Source organism: Ochotona princeps, chromosome 31 (assembly GCF_030435755.1).
Source record: "Ochotona princeps isolate mOchPri1 chromosome 31, mOchPri1.hap1, whole genome shotgun sequence".
NCBI lineage: Eukaryota > Metazoa > Chordata > Mammalia > Lagomorpha > Ochotonidae > Ochotona > Ochotona princeps.
The window spans coordinates 1,887,440-1,903,379 of NC_080862.1; the positions used below are offsets into that span (position 1 = coordinate 1,887,440).

At 46.7% G+C, this 15,940-nt stretch overlaps 1 protein-coding gene across 1 annotated transcript; it reads right to left on the bottom strand.

Annotated features, from left to right (window-relative positions):
- Positions 1 to 2,669: 2,669 nt before the first annotated feature.
- On the bottom strand, positions 2,670 to 4,982 carry C31H9orf57 (chromosome 31 C9orf57 homolog). Its single transcript, XM_058657299.1, has 2 exons — positions 4,835 to 4,982; positions 2,670 to 2,806 (listed from the first exon to the last, which is right to left on the bottom strand). Exons 1-2 carry the CDS (start codon positions 4,980 to 4,982, stop codon positions 2,682 to 2,684), a joined length of 273 nt encoding a protein of 90 aa, XP_058513282.1. The 3' UTR covers positions 2,670 to 2,681.
- Between the last annotated feature and the right edge of the window lie 10,958 nt (positions 4,983 to 15,940).

Genomic DNA, 15,940 nt, shown 5'->3' on the forward strand with positions numbered 1-15,940 from the left:
ACCTTGGGTGGATCTAACAGGGTGTGTGATCCAGTCTTCTTCATTTTATATGAGAGGAGAAGGAGGTGCCAGAAGGCCATGTGACTTGCACAAGTCATCAGCTGGCCAGCGTAACACACCCCACCGCCCTTCCAAGCCCTACTAGCTCTGCTTCGTTGCATCCCGAGCTCGTGGGTTAGAGTCAGGAAGCCACTGAAATTAATCACTGGTTCTGTAATCTTGCTTTCCACCCCTCCCATGGTATTGGGTAAATAATGATACATTACAAATATGAAAAACAAACAAACAAGACAAACAAGCTAAATTTCTGTGACTCTCCCTGACCCAAGGTAACCAACGTGGCTGATGGGGAGTAGGGTCTGTGTGAAAAGAAAAGGATAGTTTTTCTTAACTTTTAAAAAGCCTGCTTGCTTTTCTTAAAAGTTGGTAGAAAATTATTTGTTGGGCTTCCACTGCCCACCAGGGCAGACTGGCTGCTTTTGCTACCCGCCCTGGTGGCTGCCTCTGGGCTGGCTCCTAGCGATTGGGGGTACAGGCTTGTTGTAGGGGGATTTGGGAATGGGGAGGCAGGGTCCTGGGGGTCACACCCTGGCGGGCAGAGTGAGCCTGTGGATTTCCCCACGCGCATGATTCCAGGGTGGGCAGGGAGCGGGGAGCCCTGGATTAGCATGCCAACGCGCCGTGTTGCTGGGTCGGGTTGGGAACCCTTGTGCTGCTGGGTACAGGGACTGTGGCTGATGAGGGCAAGGGGAGGGGAGGGAGGACCTCTGGGGAGTGTGGCAGGAAAGGCTTCTGAGGGCTCCCGTCAACAAGGCCCCTGCACTTGTAGGTAAGCAGGGGGGCTGAGCTGAGCAGGAGGGGTGCGGTCACAGGGCTGTTTGGGGACAGTGTACCGTCCACGTGGGGGACCTGAGCTGACCACCGCTCAGTGGAGCTTCCTGAAGTCAGTGCTAGATCACAGTACTCACCAGTGAGTCAGAACAGGGGACGGGCGATGTTAGTGTGGGCCATGACACTAACCAGCACGAGAGAGAGAACCAGTTCCAGGGGCAGATTCCATGGGGAATGTGGGGGCCACCCCTGGGAACTGCAGTTTCCGTTGATTTGCTTGAGAGCTGGAGGTAGTGAGTGATAGGCCGAGCTACCATGGAGCCCTGTGACACTCACGGGCACTGGGGTTGGGAGCAGGCTGGGCTAGTTGAGCCCAGTGTATCTTGTGAATTGGAATCTATTCTGCTCACCTAGGGGTGTTGAATCTCCCCAGATTAGACAAGGAAAGCACTAATGTGTGGCCACGGTATGGGGATATAAAAACTGGGCTGATCCGGAAGGAAAACAAATCCAGCTTGACCTCTCACACCCTCAGCTGTGTGCACTTGAGGCTCACAGTCCCACAAGCCTTCTGGGCTGATTCGTGGTTTGTTGTTGACCTGTGGTATTCGTCAAATAAGTAAGTCAGCCCAGGAGAAGGAGCCGTTTTCTTCGGACACCAAATGGACACTCTCAGGTTCCTATGTTTTGGAATATGGAAATACGTGGAATAAACTGACTACAAAAGATGTGTGGTGACATTGAAATCAGTTTGGGAAACAGAGGCTCCGAGTAGAAAGAGGAGAAAGAAGGCTTAGCAGGGATGTTCCTGAGGTGGCCCGTAGACGGTGGAAGAGCTGGACACGTTGAAAGCTGAACTTACCAGGAGGTGTTTGATTTTCCTTTGATTTCTTCAGCAACACGTTAGTCATTCAGTAGCATGTTAGTTAACTTTGTGTTGTTGTAAATTTCCTATTTTTCTTCCTATTGTTGATTTTGTTTTATGGCTTTTCATTTAATGGGATACATATTAACTGTGTAGCAGAGACTGCCATATCCAGATGTGAAGACACAATGCAGTATGCTCTACATCCAGATCAAAGATGGACTCCCAATGAAACTGCTAAGTATGTCTTAACAAGAGAATGCCAGGCTCTCTTCCATTGGCCATACCTACAATGTCAGGATACACTTAGGTAGAGTGACGGACTTGGGACTGGTCCAGAGTGCTATACTACTGTAATAACATGTACAACTCACTGGAGGGGAAGGGACTTGGGGAGGGCAGGGTAATCCCAAAGCCTATGGAACTGTATCATAAAATTTTTTAAAAAAGTTAATTTTTGACCATAACCGCTATGACCTGTAAGCCTCTGAGAGTTCTGAAGTGGGTCAGTTGATGGAGGAGCCATCCTGCAGTGGCACAGGGTCAGTTGATGGAGGAGCCATCCTGCAGGAACAGAGGGTCTGGGTGGAGGAGCCATCCTGCAGTGGCACAGGGTCTGGGTGGAGGAGCCATCCTGCAGTAACACAGGGTCAGTTGATGGAGGAGCCATCCTGCAGTAACACAGGGTCTGGGTGGAGGAGCCATCCTGCAGGAACACAGGGTCTGGGTGGAGGAGCCATCCTGCAGGAACACAGGGTCTGGGTGGAGGAGCCATCCTGCAGTAACACAGGGTCTGGGTGGAGGAGCCATCCTGCAGGAACACAGGGTCTGGGTGGAGGAGCCATCCTGCAGTAACACAGGGTCAGTTGATGGAGGAGCCATCCTGCAGTAACACAGGGTCTGGGTGGAGGAGCCATCCTGCAGGAACACAGGGTCTGGGTGGAGGAGCCATCCTGCAGGAACACAGGGTCTGGGCAAGGAACACTTAGAAGTTGCACATAGGGTGACTGCAGCAGTGACTGGTCCGCATTTCGTAAGCCGTGACAGCTCTCTGGAAGCACTCGGAGACGTTCTCTGTGCAGCCTTTAATTGCGTACCACTGAATGCCACCTGGAGGAAAGAGAAGAGTTAGAGGGAATATCTCTTGGAAGGTGCAAGCTACCTGGCCTGACTTGACTGTTGTTAAACAACAGCCACAACGAGCCCGGCGGCGCCGCCTAGCGGCTAAAGTCCTCAGCTTGAAAGCCCCAGGATCCCATATGGGCGCCGGTTCTAATCCCGGCAGCTCCACTTCCCATCCAGCTCTCTGCTTGTGGCCTGGGAAAGCAGTCGAGGACGGTCCAAAGCTTTGGGATCCTGCACCCACGTGGGAGATCCGGAAGAGGTTCTTGGTTCCCGGCTTCAGATCGGCACAGCACCGGCCCGTTGTGGCTCACTTGGGGAGTGAATCATCGGATGGAAGATCTTCCTCTCTGTCTCTCCTCCTCTCTGTATATCCGGCTTTCCAACAATAATAAAATCTTTAAAAAAAAAAAAAAACAGCCACAACAACGAAAATACATACAAAAAAGGAAACCAGAAAAGCCAACACAACTGGAACTGCAGGTCTCCTGCTAGGAAGGGAGCACTCAGCGTGTTGCCTGCTACAGCTCCCACGTCAGTGATTCGAGTTCATGGGAATCCACAAGCCGTGAAATTAGGCAAAATAACTTTGAGATGCATTTGGTAGATGCCTGTGTAGAAACTTGGGAACTTCCTCAGAATTGTTCCCTGGCTTTGCCCAGGCTGTAAGCTTTTCCAAGCACTGAGTCCATGCTGGGACCATGAGGCTGTGGGAACAGTTCTCAGAAACGGAGGCTCGTCCACGCCCGTGGCCTTACTTCATTTTGTCCCCTATTAAAGAAGCGGCACACGTTCACTGTAGAAGATGCAGCAACCCTGGGAGTCAGCGGTGTGGGCGGAGGAAGAAAGGAGCCGCTCAAAGGCAGCACAGCGCAGGAAGGTTGGAAACTCGGGAAAACAGCTCTCGGCCTGGGCTGGTTTGTCAGCGTGTCCACCTCCAGGATGTCAGGTGATGCCCAGAGCTGCTGCGCTGCCACCGCTGGTCGCCTGTGGGATGCACTGGGAAGTTGGTTTTGGCCAGGGGTGTTTTTACAGCATAAAATACAGCCCCCACGTGGCGTGGGATCACGCTGCCCGTTATGGCCGTGGTTTCCAAGCTGAGGAACTACCCAAAGCATGCTTCGGTTCTGTTTCATGTTCGTGTCAAATGGCAAAGTTTCTGAGAGAGGACACTGCTCCTCCCACGTCGGCGTTGTAACCATTGGACATTTTGCCATCTGAGCTTCTTGTCTCTTTCCTGTCCCCTGCTGCAGTGCCTGAGCCCTGCCCAGCTCCCCAGTCCAGCTTGGTAATGTGCCTGAGCCCTGCCCAGCTCCCCAGTCCAGCTTGGTAATGTGCCTGCCCTGCCCTGCCCAGCTCCCCAGTCCAGCTTGGTAATGTGCCTGAGCCCTGCCCAGCTCCCCAGTCCAGCTTGGTAATGTGCCTGAGCCCTGCCCAGCTCCCCAGTCCAGCTTGGTAATGTGCCTGCCCTGCCCAGCTCCCCAGTCCAGCTTGGTAATGTGCCTGAGCCCTGCCCAGCTCCCCAGTCCAGCTTGGTAATGTGCCTGAGCCCTGCCCAGCTCCCCAGTCCAGCTTGGTAATGTGCTCTCCAGGAGGCAGCAGGTGCCTCTAGGAAGTCTGGATGGAGTTCCTGATGCTTCATTCCAACCATACTGACCGCTGTGAGCATTTAAAGTAAGCCAGCAAATTGGAAACATCGGTCTGGCTGTCTCCCTGCCTTTCAAATACAACACAAAAGAAGTTGGCAGAAAATGGAATCAAAATTTTGTGCTAATTTTTTTTTAAATCATCCACAGTGTTTTATATGATGTGATTTCCATGAGCTTTTTGAAATACCCTTGTGTTTGTCTTTCTGTGCCTCAGATTCTCATCTGTAAGGGGGACAGTGACATATGTCACTCTTCTCTTGTGTAACGAAGTCCTGATACATTTCTTTGCACACATCCGGTTTGTAATAGTTGCTCACACAGATTTCCCTGGATGCTTATATATATACTGTCAGCTGCTGAGACTCACCTTTTATGTGCACCTCTGTAATACAGAACTGACCAGGCTTGGTTTTGCAGGTTCCAAAGTCTAAAAGACATCCATGGAAGGGGATGGAGAGGTTGCATAACCTGCAGATCACGGCTCCAGCATCTCCAGTTGTAGCGACAAAAAACATAAGGGGTAAATAGGGACGAAGAACAGAGAGGGAGAAAGAAAAGATCCAGAAATAAATCAGTGATTTTTTACCTTTTAAATAAGTATTTAAAATGTAACTCTAAAATCTTGCATATATTTAAGTGGTTTTCACTTTGAGATCTCGACAAGAGAAACTTCAAAGCGTTGATGACTGGGAAGCTCCCTGAACGCGTGACAGCAATCCGAAATAAAGCCAGTTGGTCTAGACAGCGCTGCTAAGGTCAAGTCAGTTCCTCAGGGCCTAATTCAGACAAAGTCATTTTATCAGAAAATGTGTCACTTACCCTCTGTGTGCTTCAATAGCCGAGAAGGGCGTCACCACAGCACCTTCCTCTTGCATGTTTATTACAAGTTACTTTTCCTCAATACTGAAATTCAGTTTGGTATGGAGAAATACCCCAACTGATTCTTGGAACTTCGTCAACACAGGCAACAGATATCAAATGTGTTTGAATTAAATAAACACAGATTGCCGAGCAGCCACAGAGCTGAGCTAGAACCTGTGGTGGGGCTTGGAAATCTGCCTCTTCCATGTGGAGACAGAGCCGAGGGCGTCTGATTCTACCGCAGCGTGGGGACCACTACATTCGCCGAGTCAGCAGTCTGCTTTGTCGTGGCTTGTCTCAGGGAGCCTTGGCCAGTGATGAAGTTGTTCTCATCACTAGAAACAGTTGCGACGCTTGGAAGATTCTGAAATTGAGCTGAAATTTGTCTTAGGTTTCCATATTTCATGAGAACCACTGCCGTATCGCTCCTATTCATTGCTAATCTCAAAGGCGAGGTTACCAGCTATTTTGCACAACGCGCTTTAAATCTGCCTAGGCCACACAGGTAGCTAGAAGAGCCACCAGTCTGGTGATTAAATGAACTCTTGGACTCCTCTCAAGATTTGATCTCAGCTGAGGGCAAATTGCATTTTGTTCCTCGCATTGAGCATGGCAGACTTGCAACCCATAACCATTGACCAGTCAACCAATACGCTTTAAGCACATTTAGCTCGTGTGCTTGTGGGTGTTAGGGCATAGTGGGTTAAGACATCCATTTAGCACACCTGCTTCCTGCAGGATGGATGCCTGGCTTCTGCTCTGGGACCCCGCCCATGCACCTGGGGGACACAAGATCATGGCCCTGCCGCCCACCTGGGAGACCTGGATGGATGCCTGGCTTCTGGCTTTGATATGACTCGGGTCTGATTGCTGTAGTCATTTGGGATAAAAGATTTTCTCCTCCTTTTGTCATTTTACCTTTCAAATAAATAGCCAACAAACAGCTTAAAAAGACTAAAAAAAGTATAACGAAACAAATCCCAAGGACTCTGCAAAGTGCTCTGCATATGTGTCAGCTCAACTATTTCCCAAAGTACACCTTTTAGTTAAGTCTTACAGTTGCTCACACTTCAAACTGAGACCTTAATAGCTTGAGTAAGTGGCAGGTGTAAGGAGAGAAAGGTGTGTGGGATTCAGGCCTTTGTTCTTGCGAGAACACTGTGTCCCCGGGACTGTCTGGCTCTTCCGTAGTCCAGCTCTTCTGATCAACCTCCTGGTGTGGGAGATCTTGGCATTTTCTTGGAACAGTCAGTTGCTTGAGTGGAATACTAGGGCTGTGGGTTCTTCAAGTTAGCCTTGAGTGTGTTTTGCTCCTAGGTTTATGCTCACTTAATCTCACTACTTCCCCTTAGAGACTCACCATGTCACAGAGCCCTTTACTGTCCAAAGGCCTCCCAAAAGTGAAGGGACACAGAAGGGAGTCAGAGCAGGTATGGTAAATGGGAAACGGTTAGAAAGAACAAACGGCCCCTCGAGGGTAACGTACGTCTTCTTAACCCAGCTGGGGAAACAGCCGGAGCTGAAGTGTGATGATGAAAAAGATATCAAGAATGTCACTGATAGCTGGGAGAAGAGCAAGCCGTGGCCTCTAGGCCACCACCAGGCCGAGGGTCTGGAGTGGTCTTCAAGCAGAGTCAGGATGTGGTGAAGACCAACATGCTGCCACCTTGCCCTGTCCAGCAAGCTCCACGACAGAACGTCTTCCTGTGACCTGTCCAAGTTACAGCCGCAGGGCAAGAATGGGAGACAAGACAGCAGGGTTGACTCACTACACCTTTCTTAAACGTCCCAAAAGGTCTGCAGCATCCACCACCCCCTTTGGGCAGCTTCGCTCTGCAGAAGCCTCTCCCAGCTGTCTCCCCGCGAGCTTTCTGCTCTTCCAGTCCCTCCGCTCTGTTCAGTAGAACGCCTCTGCTTCCCCGCTGTCTCGGTTTGTTCATCTGTCGCGTCCTGCGTTCGGGATGGGGCAAGTCCCTGACCGCATCACCCCACCTGTCTGAGGTCCCTGGACCATCGGGCCGGGCGGGATCTGAACTTGCTGGCTTTTCTCTCTGCCTCTCACACTGTCCGTCCTTCCTACCCTGAGCCCCGTGTCCGCAGCCCTGACCTCCTTCACTTTGAACACGGTGACTATGCAGTTGTTTGAATTCTGAGAAATGTGTTCTTGGATCCAATTTCCTCTAGTCTGTAAAAGTGTACTGTTGATTTTATGACTATATGTATATTTTATCACTGTATTATTTATCTACTATACGTTATAATCCAACTCTTAGTTTCTTAAAAAATATTTCTTTAAGGAGAGAGAGCCTTGCACTTGGTGATTCATTCCCCACATGCCCATGCCGCTGGGGCTGTGCCTGGCTGCAGCTAGGAGCCAGGGGCTCGGTTTGAGTCCCTTGTGTGCACGTGCTGTACTTAGAAATGAGACTGTGTGGAACCACTGATTGGCGTTTTGTGCGCCAGATTGAATGTTGGAGTTTTTGAAAATTGTGTTGGCTGATAATGTCTGAAAATATGGAGAGTTTCACCCATAAACTGAGATTCTGGATTCTCCTGAAGAATCAGAAGGTTTGGCAATGGGGGCCCTGCTTTCTGCACGGCAGCAGATACCTGTGCCTTCGTATCAGCCACCTTCCATTAGAATCATTCCCCTTTTGTGGTGGTTAATGGAAAGGCCCTATGTTCATTTTTCTGGTTAAACACTTTATGCATTTGAGTTGCTAATTCCCATATTTGACACAGAAGTCTCCAAGACTCAATATTAGAGTTGTAGCTACCTCTGGGATTCCTTGTGGAGTTCCTTCTGTCCAGTGGTCTTGGGACTAGCATCAGCAGCACTGAAAAGGTTGCTGGGAACTCAGCCTTCCAGTCTCATGGCAAATACACCAAACCAGACTCTTGAACAAGATTGGCTGAGTCCTATGTTATATAAAATGGTTTGAATGTGGTTGGTCCTCCCCAAAACACTTGTAAAGTCTGCCACCAACGTGGTGTACTAACTGTAGCACCTGGTGAACACTGTGAGACGTGGTTAGGGGTCTGCCTTAGGAATGCGTTAGTCCGCGTGCGTGATGACCGGGGTCTGCCTTAGGAATGCGTTAGTCCGCGTGCGTGATGACCGGGGTCTGCCTTAGGAATGTGTTAGTCCGCGTGCGTGATGACCAGGTTAACACAGAGTGAAACCCAGCATAGCTAGGTCTCTAGTGTGCTCCTCTCCTCCTGCCCTACGTGTGCTGCCTTGGGAAACTGCGAGGAGGAACCCTTGACCTTGACCAGAGCTGTGAGCCCAGAAAGAACTCTCTCCTTTATAATGTATCCGGGCTGTGGTACGGCGTTGTTAGCAAGGGGAAGACTAAGACATACAGATATATTTACGAAGCGCCACCTTAGAAGCTGCCCCGCTGCATCCTCTCCCATCTGCTCATGTGGCAGGACTGTGCTGTCACCTTCTGAGTTCCTTCCCATCTCACGTTCCACTGAGACACTGCACCGTGGAGCTTGAACACACCGGGTGGAGACACTACCGTCATGAACACCTGCCTACCATGAGTGACTGTAGCAGTTCTGTAAAGGGAATTGAGATCTCTGTGTTGCATGTTCATGGTTTAAATTGAAACATTCCTTTATTTCTTTTTTAAAAAGATTTATTTATTTTTATTGAAAAGTCAGATAAACAGAGGAAGAGAGACAGAGAGGAAGATCTTTCGTCAGATGATTCGCTCCCAAGTGACCGCATTGGCCGGAGCTGAACTGATCTGAAGCCAGGTGCCAGGGTCTCCCGAGCAGGTGCAGTGTTCCAAGGCTTTGGGCCGTCCTCAACTGCTTTCCCAGGCCACAAGCAGGGAGCTGGATGGGAAGTGGGACTCCCGGGATTAGAATCAGTGCCCATATGGGATCCCGGCAGGTACATGCTGAGGACTGTAGCTGCTAGGCCACTGCGCCAGGCCCTCCTTTATTTCTGTGGTATTTGAAAAGCAGAGTTAAGAGAGATGGAGAGTTTGTTCCATCTTCTGGTCTGTGGGAGCGGGACGCGGGGGCGGGGGGGGAGTTCAGCCCTCAGTCTGGGCCTCCTGCGGGTGTGACAGGATGTAACCACTCCAGCCGTGAGCTGCTACTTTCTCAGACATGCGCTCTCAGGAGACTCAGGAGATTGTGATGAAAAATAGCTGAGACTTGAACTAGGTGCTGCAATATGGGATACAGGCATCTCAGGTGACAACGTAATCTTTGCACCACATACCAGTCCTTATGATTCTTTTATAAATGAAGGAATGCTGGAGTAGGTAGCAAAGATGATTTGCAAAAAGGAAAATTCCAGGAAACCCATTCCCGTGCCTCTTTTTTTCCCGTTGATTTCCTTGGACATATTTACTAGGGCTTCCAGCAATATTAGTTACAACAATGACATTAGCAATGATAATAGTTGCATGTGTTCCTCCATTTAATCCTACAACTCTGTTTCTTCTTCTCTGAAGTGAGAAATAATGACACCAAAGATACAGGACTGTCCTGAGGATTAAATGACTTAGTGCAGCTGAAATGTCCAGGACAGAACCTGGAATTTAGTTAAGTGCTTAATCCATGCTAGCTGCTGTTATTATTATCATTAGTTGAGTGCCTACTCAGGCCTTGGTTAGGCACTAGACATTAACTTGGTAGAGTGTATCAGAGTGAGAAATTAGTTGGAACCCGGCATGGTAGCCTAGTGTCTAAATCCTTGCCTTCCATGTACCACGATCCCATATAGGTGCTCCCCTTCCCATCCAGTTCTTTGCCTGTAGCCTGGGAAGGCAGTCGAGAAGATGGTCCAAAGCCTTGGGACCCTGCATCCATGTGGGGCACCTGGAAGGGGCTGCTGGCTCCTGGCTTCAGATCAGCTCAGCTCCAGCCATTGCATCTGCTTGAGGCGTGAGCCAGCAGATAGAAGATCTTTCTCTCTGCCTCTCTTTCTGTAAATCTGCCTTTCCAATTAAAAAATCTTTTTAAAAAATGGTAAAATAATACCCCGAAGAGAAAAATAATCAAGAGTTAGTGGTGTTTTTTTTTAATTGATTGGTCCAATAATATGTTTAGAAGGTGACTTTGAGAGCAGTGCTGTTCAAAATTGCCTTCTTAAATGCCAGTGTCTACATAGTCATATTGTAACACAGCAGTGTCTTAAGTAATTGTTCCTTCTCTCTATTTGTGTTTTCTTAACTTACCATATAAGACGCAGAGTAAAATGAAACCACCGCCAAAGATAAGCCTTCTCATTCTCAGATTTCCAGACGTGAGAGGATGGAGGGGAAGAGTGTTATCACCATCCAGTGTTTCCTGGGAAGTTACACATTTCTGTTAATAAATATTTTAAAAATATTTGTTTATTTGAAAAGCAAAGTCAGTGGGTGGGGAATGGATGAAAGCACATTTAGTGGGAAATCTTGAGTAGATGGTTTGTTCCCTGCGTATCTGCAGTGGTCGGGCGGTCCAGTTCAAAGCCAGGAGCCGGAGCTCCATCCTTGCCTACCGTGTGGCCGGCAGTGATGTGCCTGAACCGTCTATCGCTGTCTTCCTGTGTGCCTTAACAGGAAACAGGGCCAGCAGCTAGCTAGCCAAGACTCAACTAGGTACTCAGAAAGGGAGCGGAGATTCCAAGTGGCAAGTTAACCCACTACAGCCTTACTCCTGTGTTACCTACTTGGCAAAGGGAAATGACCAACTAAGCCTCACTAAGAAAGTACAAATAAATTTATCTTGTGAAGGAGGAAAGCTAAGGTATCCCTCCCTTCAACCTCTGAGCTTTTGGGGACCAAAGATTCACATTAAAACTTTCCTTAGTTTCAGAACACATTAAATGTGGTTATATTATTCTTACCCAACACCACGCCCTCTCTTCATTTTTTTTTTTACCCTGAGTTACAGTTTTTAAAATATAGTATGTAGGATGCTTTCAGGATAATGTTCCTTCAGAAAACTTAAACTATTAACCAAAAGGAAAATATTTAATCTTCTCCAAAAGTTAATGCTTCCCCTGAAAAAGAACATATTTATGTAGCAAATGCATTCTATAATAGTTAACAGTAGTTAATTAACTAAAATGAAAAGGAAGGAGTTGTCAGGTTGGCTGAAATGCCACAATTCAGCGAGTCAGACCCACCAGTTCAGGTAGTCGTACCCACCAGTTCAGGTAGTCAGACCCACCAGTTCAGGTAGTCAGACCCACCAGTTCAGGTAGTCATACGCACCAGTTCAGGTAGTCGTATACACCAGTTCAGGTAGTCAGACCCAACCAATTCAGGTAGTCAGACCCACCAGTTCAGGTAGTCGTACCCACCAGTTCAGGTAGTCAGACCCACCAGTTCAGGTAGTCAGACCCACCAGTTCAGGTAGTCAGACCCACCAGTTCTTCCCATGGGTGTTTCCTTCAGTCTGAACTTGTGTAAAAAGATCACAACAAGTGAAATTTCTACGTGATGAAATCTGTTATAACTGACGCCACCAGGCAAGTTCCTGGTCAGCTAGATTCCCAACGGCTTAAACGGTAACAGTTGCCCATGACAACAGGAAAATTTTCACTTGAACATTCTGATCTGTGCGGAATATCACTGATCAGTCATCTTAGCCATGAAATTAACAAAATAAAATTAAGTCAGTCATTAGTTAAGGTAATTGTAAGTTGGCTAATGATGTCTGTGTGGACTATGCCCGTGATTATTTAATTGGGCTGTGCATAGCCATGTGGGCATACTCTTTTTATTACATAAACTACTTTGTCATGGTTTGTTAAAAAGAAAAAGGCAGAAGAAAGAACAAAAAAGAGAGAAACCTATAATCTTAAGAGCAGAATTTTAAGAATACTTTTTATTTCTAAATATATAGTTACATATTATTATGCATACTTCTTGAATAAAATGAAGATGTTTAGGTTATTAAAATCTTGACCATGTTTCCAGAAAACTTGATGTCTTTCTCAAGCGTACCACATTGTCAATACGTTTAATATATATTAATATATATGAATTAATATAATTAGTTAATACTTTATAAAAAGTCGGCCACGTGGGTACAGGGTCCCAAGAACATGGGCCACCTTCCAGCATTTTTCCAGGCTCAGTGGCAGGGAGCTGATTGAGAAATGGAGCATCTGGGATTTGAACTTGCACCCATGTGGGTGGAGTCCTAACCTACTATGCCACGGCACCAGCCCCAGCAGTAATGCTTTATGAGTCACAGATACACAAACTAAAATATTAATAAAGTGCCATTTTTGACCCACTAGGTTAGCAAGAATTTTTCAAAAGATTTGTTTAAAAGGCTGAATTACAAAGAGAGAGGGAGAAAGAAAGAGACAAACAGATTCTACCCTCTGGTTCACTCTCCAGATAGCCACAGTAGTTGGGGTTGGGACTGGGCCAGGCTGAAGCCAGGGGCTGTGAGCTTCTTCCAGGTCTCCTATGTGGGTCTCAGGGGCCCAGCTATTGGGGACATCTTTGCTGTTTTTTTCCCAAGCCATTATCATTGAGCTGGATTGGAAATGGAGCAGCAGGGAAATGAACAAGTGCCTGTATGGGATGCCAGCTTCACAGGCTGTGGTTTTATCTGGTGCATTTACAGTACTGACCTTGCAAAAGTTTTAAAATTGGATTTTGTTGGGTTTGAGGAGTGACAGGAACCATATTGTGTTCCGGTGTACTAGCATAACAATTTTGGATAACAGAATGACTTTACGTAGTAACCATCAGCTGCGTGCGCCCTGTGATGCAGCATTTTCAAGAACAAAACCTCATGCCTGGAGACCCTGTCAGAGTGTGAGCAGCAGCCTTTTACAAGAATGCTTGTAAAAGCTACTCACTTTGGGATTCCCATATGGTGGCAGGAAGCCAGGAGCTCGAGCCCTTACCCGCTGTCTCCTGGGGTGAACGTGAGCTGGCTGATGCTATGTGAAGTGTCAGGACTGAACCCCAGACACTCCGACATGGGCTGCGAGGGTCCCAAGTTGCATGAAAGTTTCTGTACCAAATTCTTTGCCTTGATTTTTAAATGTTGGCTTGAAACCTGAGTTACCCTGACTGAGAAGTGTGTGTGTGTGTGTGTGTGTGTGTGTGTGTCCCCATTAATGTGAGTGCCTCAACTAGTCTTAATTTAGTGTTTAGTCCTGGGATATATTCTTTAGGATTTACTTAGTATTTAGAAATCTCACAATTAAACGAAATCTGAAACATAAAGAATAAAAGAGAGCTACGGAAAGATTTCTGGGGTACTCCAAATTTTTCGTCATCTGGGGGACCAAGAAGGAGAGGGAGGAAGGTAGCAGTAAAGGCGGACTGTGACGTGTCCCAGTCGTGATGGGATTTGCAGTTCTGTTGGGTCAAGGCTGCTGGTGCTGTACCCAGCTGGAGAACTCTGTGAACTCTGCCCCCTTTAAGTCTTTCAGATCTTGTCTTCATAAATCTTGCCTAATAACAGCCTATCTTAAGAAGAAAACACATTATGCATTCATGTGCATGAAGCAAATTGTAATGCAAAATTATGAAAAGCTATGGTTTAAGCAAGAAAAGGCTTGGATTTTGTTTTTAACATTTTGAATCATCAACATGCTATGCTGAATTCATCTGAGAGATTGTTCTCTCTCTGCTTGTGCTATTATACCAAGTGATGCATTTTCTTTTGTGCTTGAAGTTTTGGGTCAAGTGCTTTCATTGTGCCTGGCTGTATTTTTTTATGTGTCATAAATGGCCCAGAGGGGTTGAGTAATAAACATTTCAGACACACTTTGGATAGAATCAAATGCTAATCTGGAGAGGAGGGGAAGAGATGTAAGCCCTCAGGTGACTGATGGCAACAGGTCAAGCTGAAGTGTCCTGGAGTCAGAACTTGTGTTTGGTCTGAGCCTTTTTAGAAATGGTCAAAAACAAGAATCAGAATTTTAGAACTGGAGATTTAAAAGAATGAAAATGAAGGGACATAGATTCTCTCTAGTTCTGAAGACTATCTTTGTAGCTAGTCCTGTCAGTAACTACTCCTGTCCTTGTAACTAGTCCTGTCCTTATAGCTAGTCGTGTCAGTTACTAGTCCTGCCTTGTGACTAGTCCTGTCTTTATAACTAATCCTGTTCTTGTGGCTAGTCCTGTCACTAACTAGCCCTGTCTTATACTAGTCCTGCCAGTAACTAGTCTTTGTAACTAGTCCTGTCAGTTATCTCTTGCCATGGACCCACTTTCATGGTTAGAATCTGAACTAGGCTGGTAGGAGACAGGCTTCTTGACCTGTCTTCCAGTCTTATTACTGTAGGATTTCAGATGAACAAACCTTGGCCTAACTCAGGAATTACCAGCTATGTCCATCCTTCCTGTGTGTCTCCTTATGAATCTTCCAACTGCCTATACTTCCCTTGGAGTCTGTTTAACTTGTTTAATTTGGGTTAGATTCATACTTCCCTGGGAAGGTGAATGTTACTACCTTCCCTGTGTAGGGACCTGTTCTCTTTGTAGGAATTGATTCTTGTTACATTAAATGGCAGCTGTAAGAATTTAGCCAGTCTTACTTAGGAATTTTTAGCTCTGAATTTACAAGTACAAGAGACTGTAAAGGAATAGGAAGAGGGAGGAATAAAATTAATGGTTGCAAAGTATGAGTCCATTGCATGTATATTACATCTCTTAGATTTATACTTGGTAGCTCTTATCACTCTTGTACTCCTTTTCTTTCTTAATCTTTTTTTTCCCCACCAGTTACATAAGAATTTCATGGAACTTGGGCTCTAAGTTATTGTTTAAAACTTGACAATCAGGTTTTTATAATGTTGTTAGTCTTTTATGATTTAGGACTTCCTCCTTTTTAGTGACTGTGTATTCTGGTGTCGAAATGAAACCAACCAGAGAATTTCCATACCCTTCCATGGGTGTTTATCTGATTACTCGGTCATCACTCACACTGGTACCTTGTTTGACTATTTGTTATTTCCTATTTCCAGCCAGCTACTAGACTAAGGAGGGATGCCAGTTTATAGCATATTGATGGTTAAATTTCTTTTAGAATAAGTGGATTTGAAATTGCAGATCAACCAAGATATAAGGAGGAAGAATATATTTCAAGTCTGATCATTTACTTTTAAAAAATATTCATCTTATTTGAAAGGCAGGTTACTACTCCCCAGATGGCTACAACGGCCAGAGCTGACCAATCCAAAGCCAAGAGCCGGGAGTTTCTTCCAAGTCTTCCACATGGGTCCAGGGGCCTGAGGATTTGAGGCCATCTACCACTGGTTTCTCAAGCCATAAGCTGGAAGTTGGACTGGAAGCAGAACAGCTAGAACATGAACCAGTGCACACATGGGATGCTGGCATTGCAGGCAGAGTAGCCTGGTATACCACCCTGCTGCTCTCCCCCAACCCCCACTATGCTTTTATGGTTCAGAAATGCAACAGAGGGAGTGATCTGTTCCTGCAGGTCGGAGTTTTTCGTAGAAGTGTGGAGTAGCCCGAGGTCAGCTAGGACAGCAGCTGCAAACCCACTTCAGAAGGACATCTTTCATTTGAGGAGAACTGTAGTAGCCTCTTTGCTCATTTCCCAGCGTGGAATCATGGTCATATGAAATATTTTGAAGGACCCCAGGATCCTGGCTCCTTGTGCT

What these genes read in the sequence shown, in the direction of transcription:
- C31H9orf57 (XM_058657299.1), bottom strand. Translation starts at nt 4,982, where the DNA reads ATGTTTTTTGTCGCTACAACTGGAGATGCTGGAGCCGTGATCTGCAGG. An exon ending in TACAGAGGTGCACATAAAAG is followed by an intron (nt 2,807 to 4,834) that starts GTGAGTCTCAGC and finishes TCTTTCCTCCAG; the next exon opens with GTGGCATTCAGTGGTACGCA.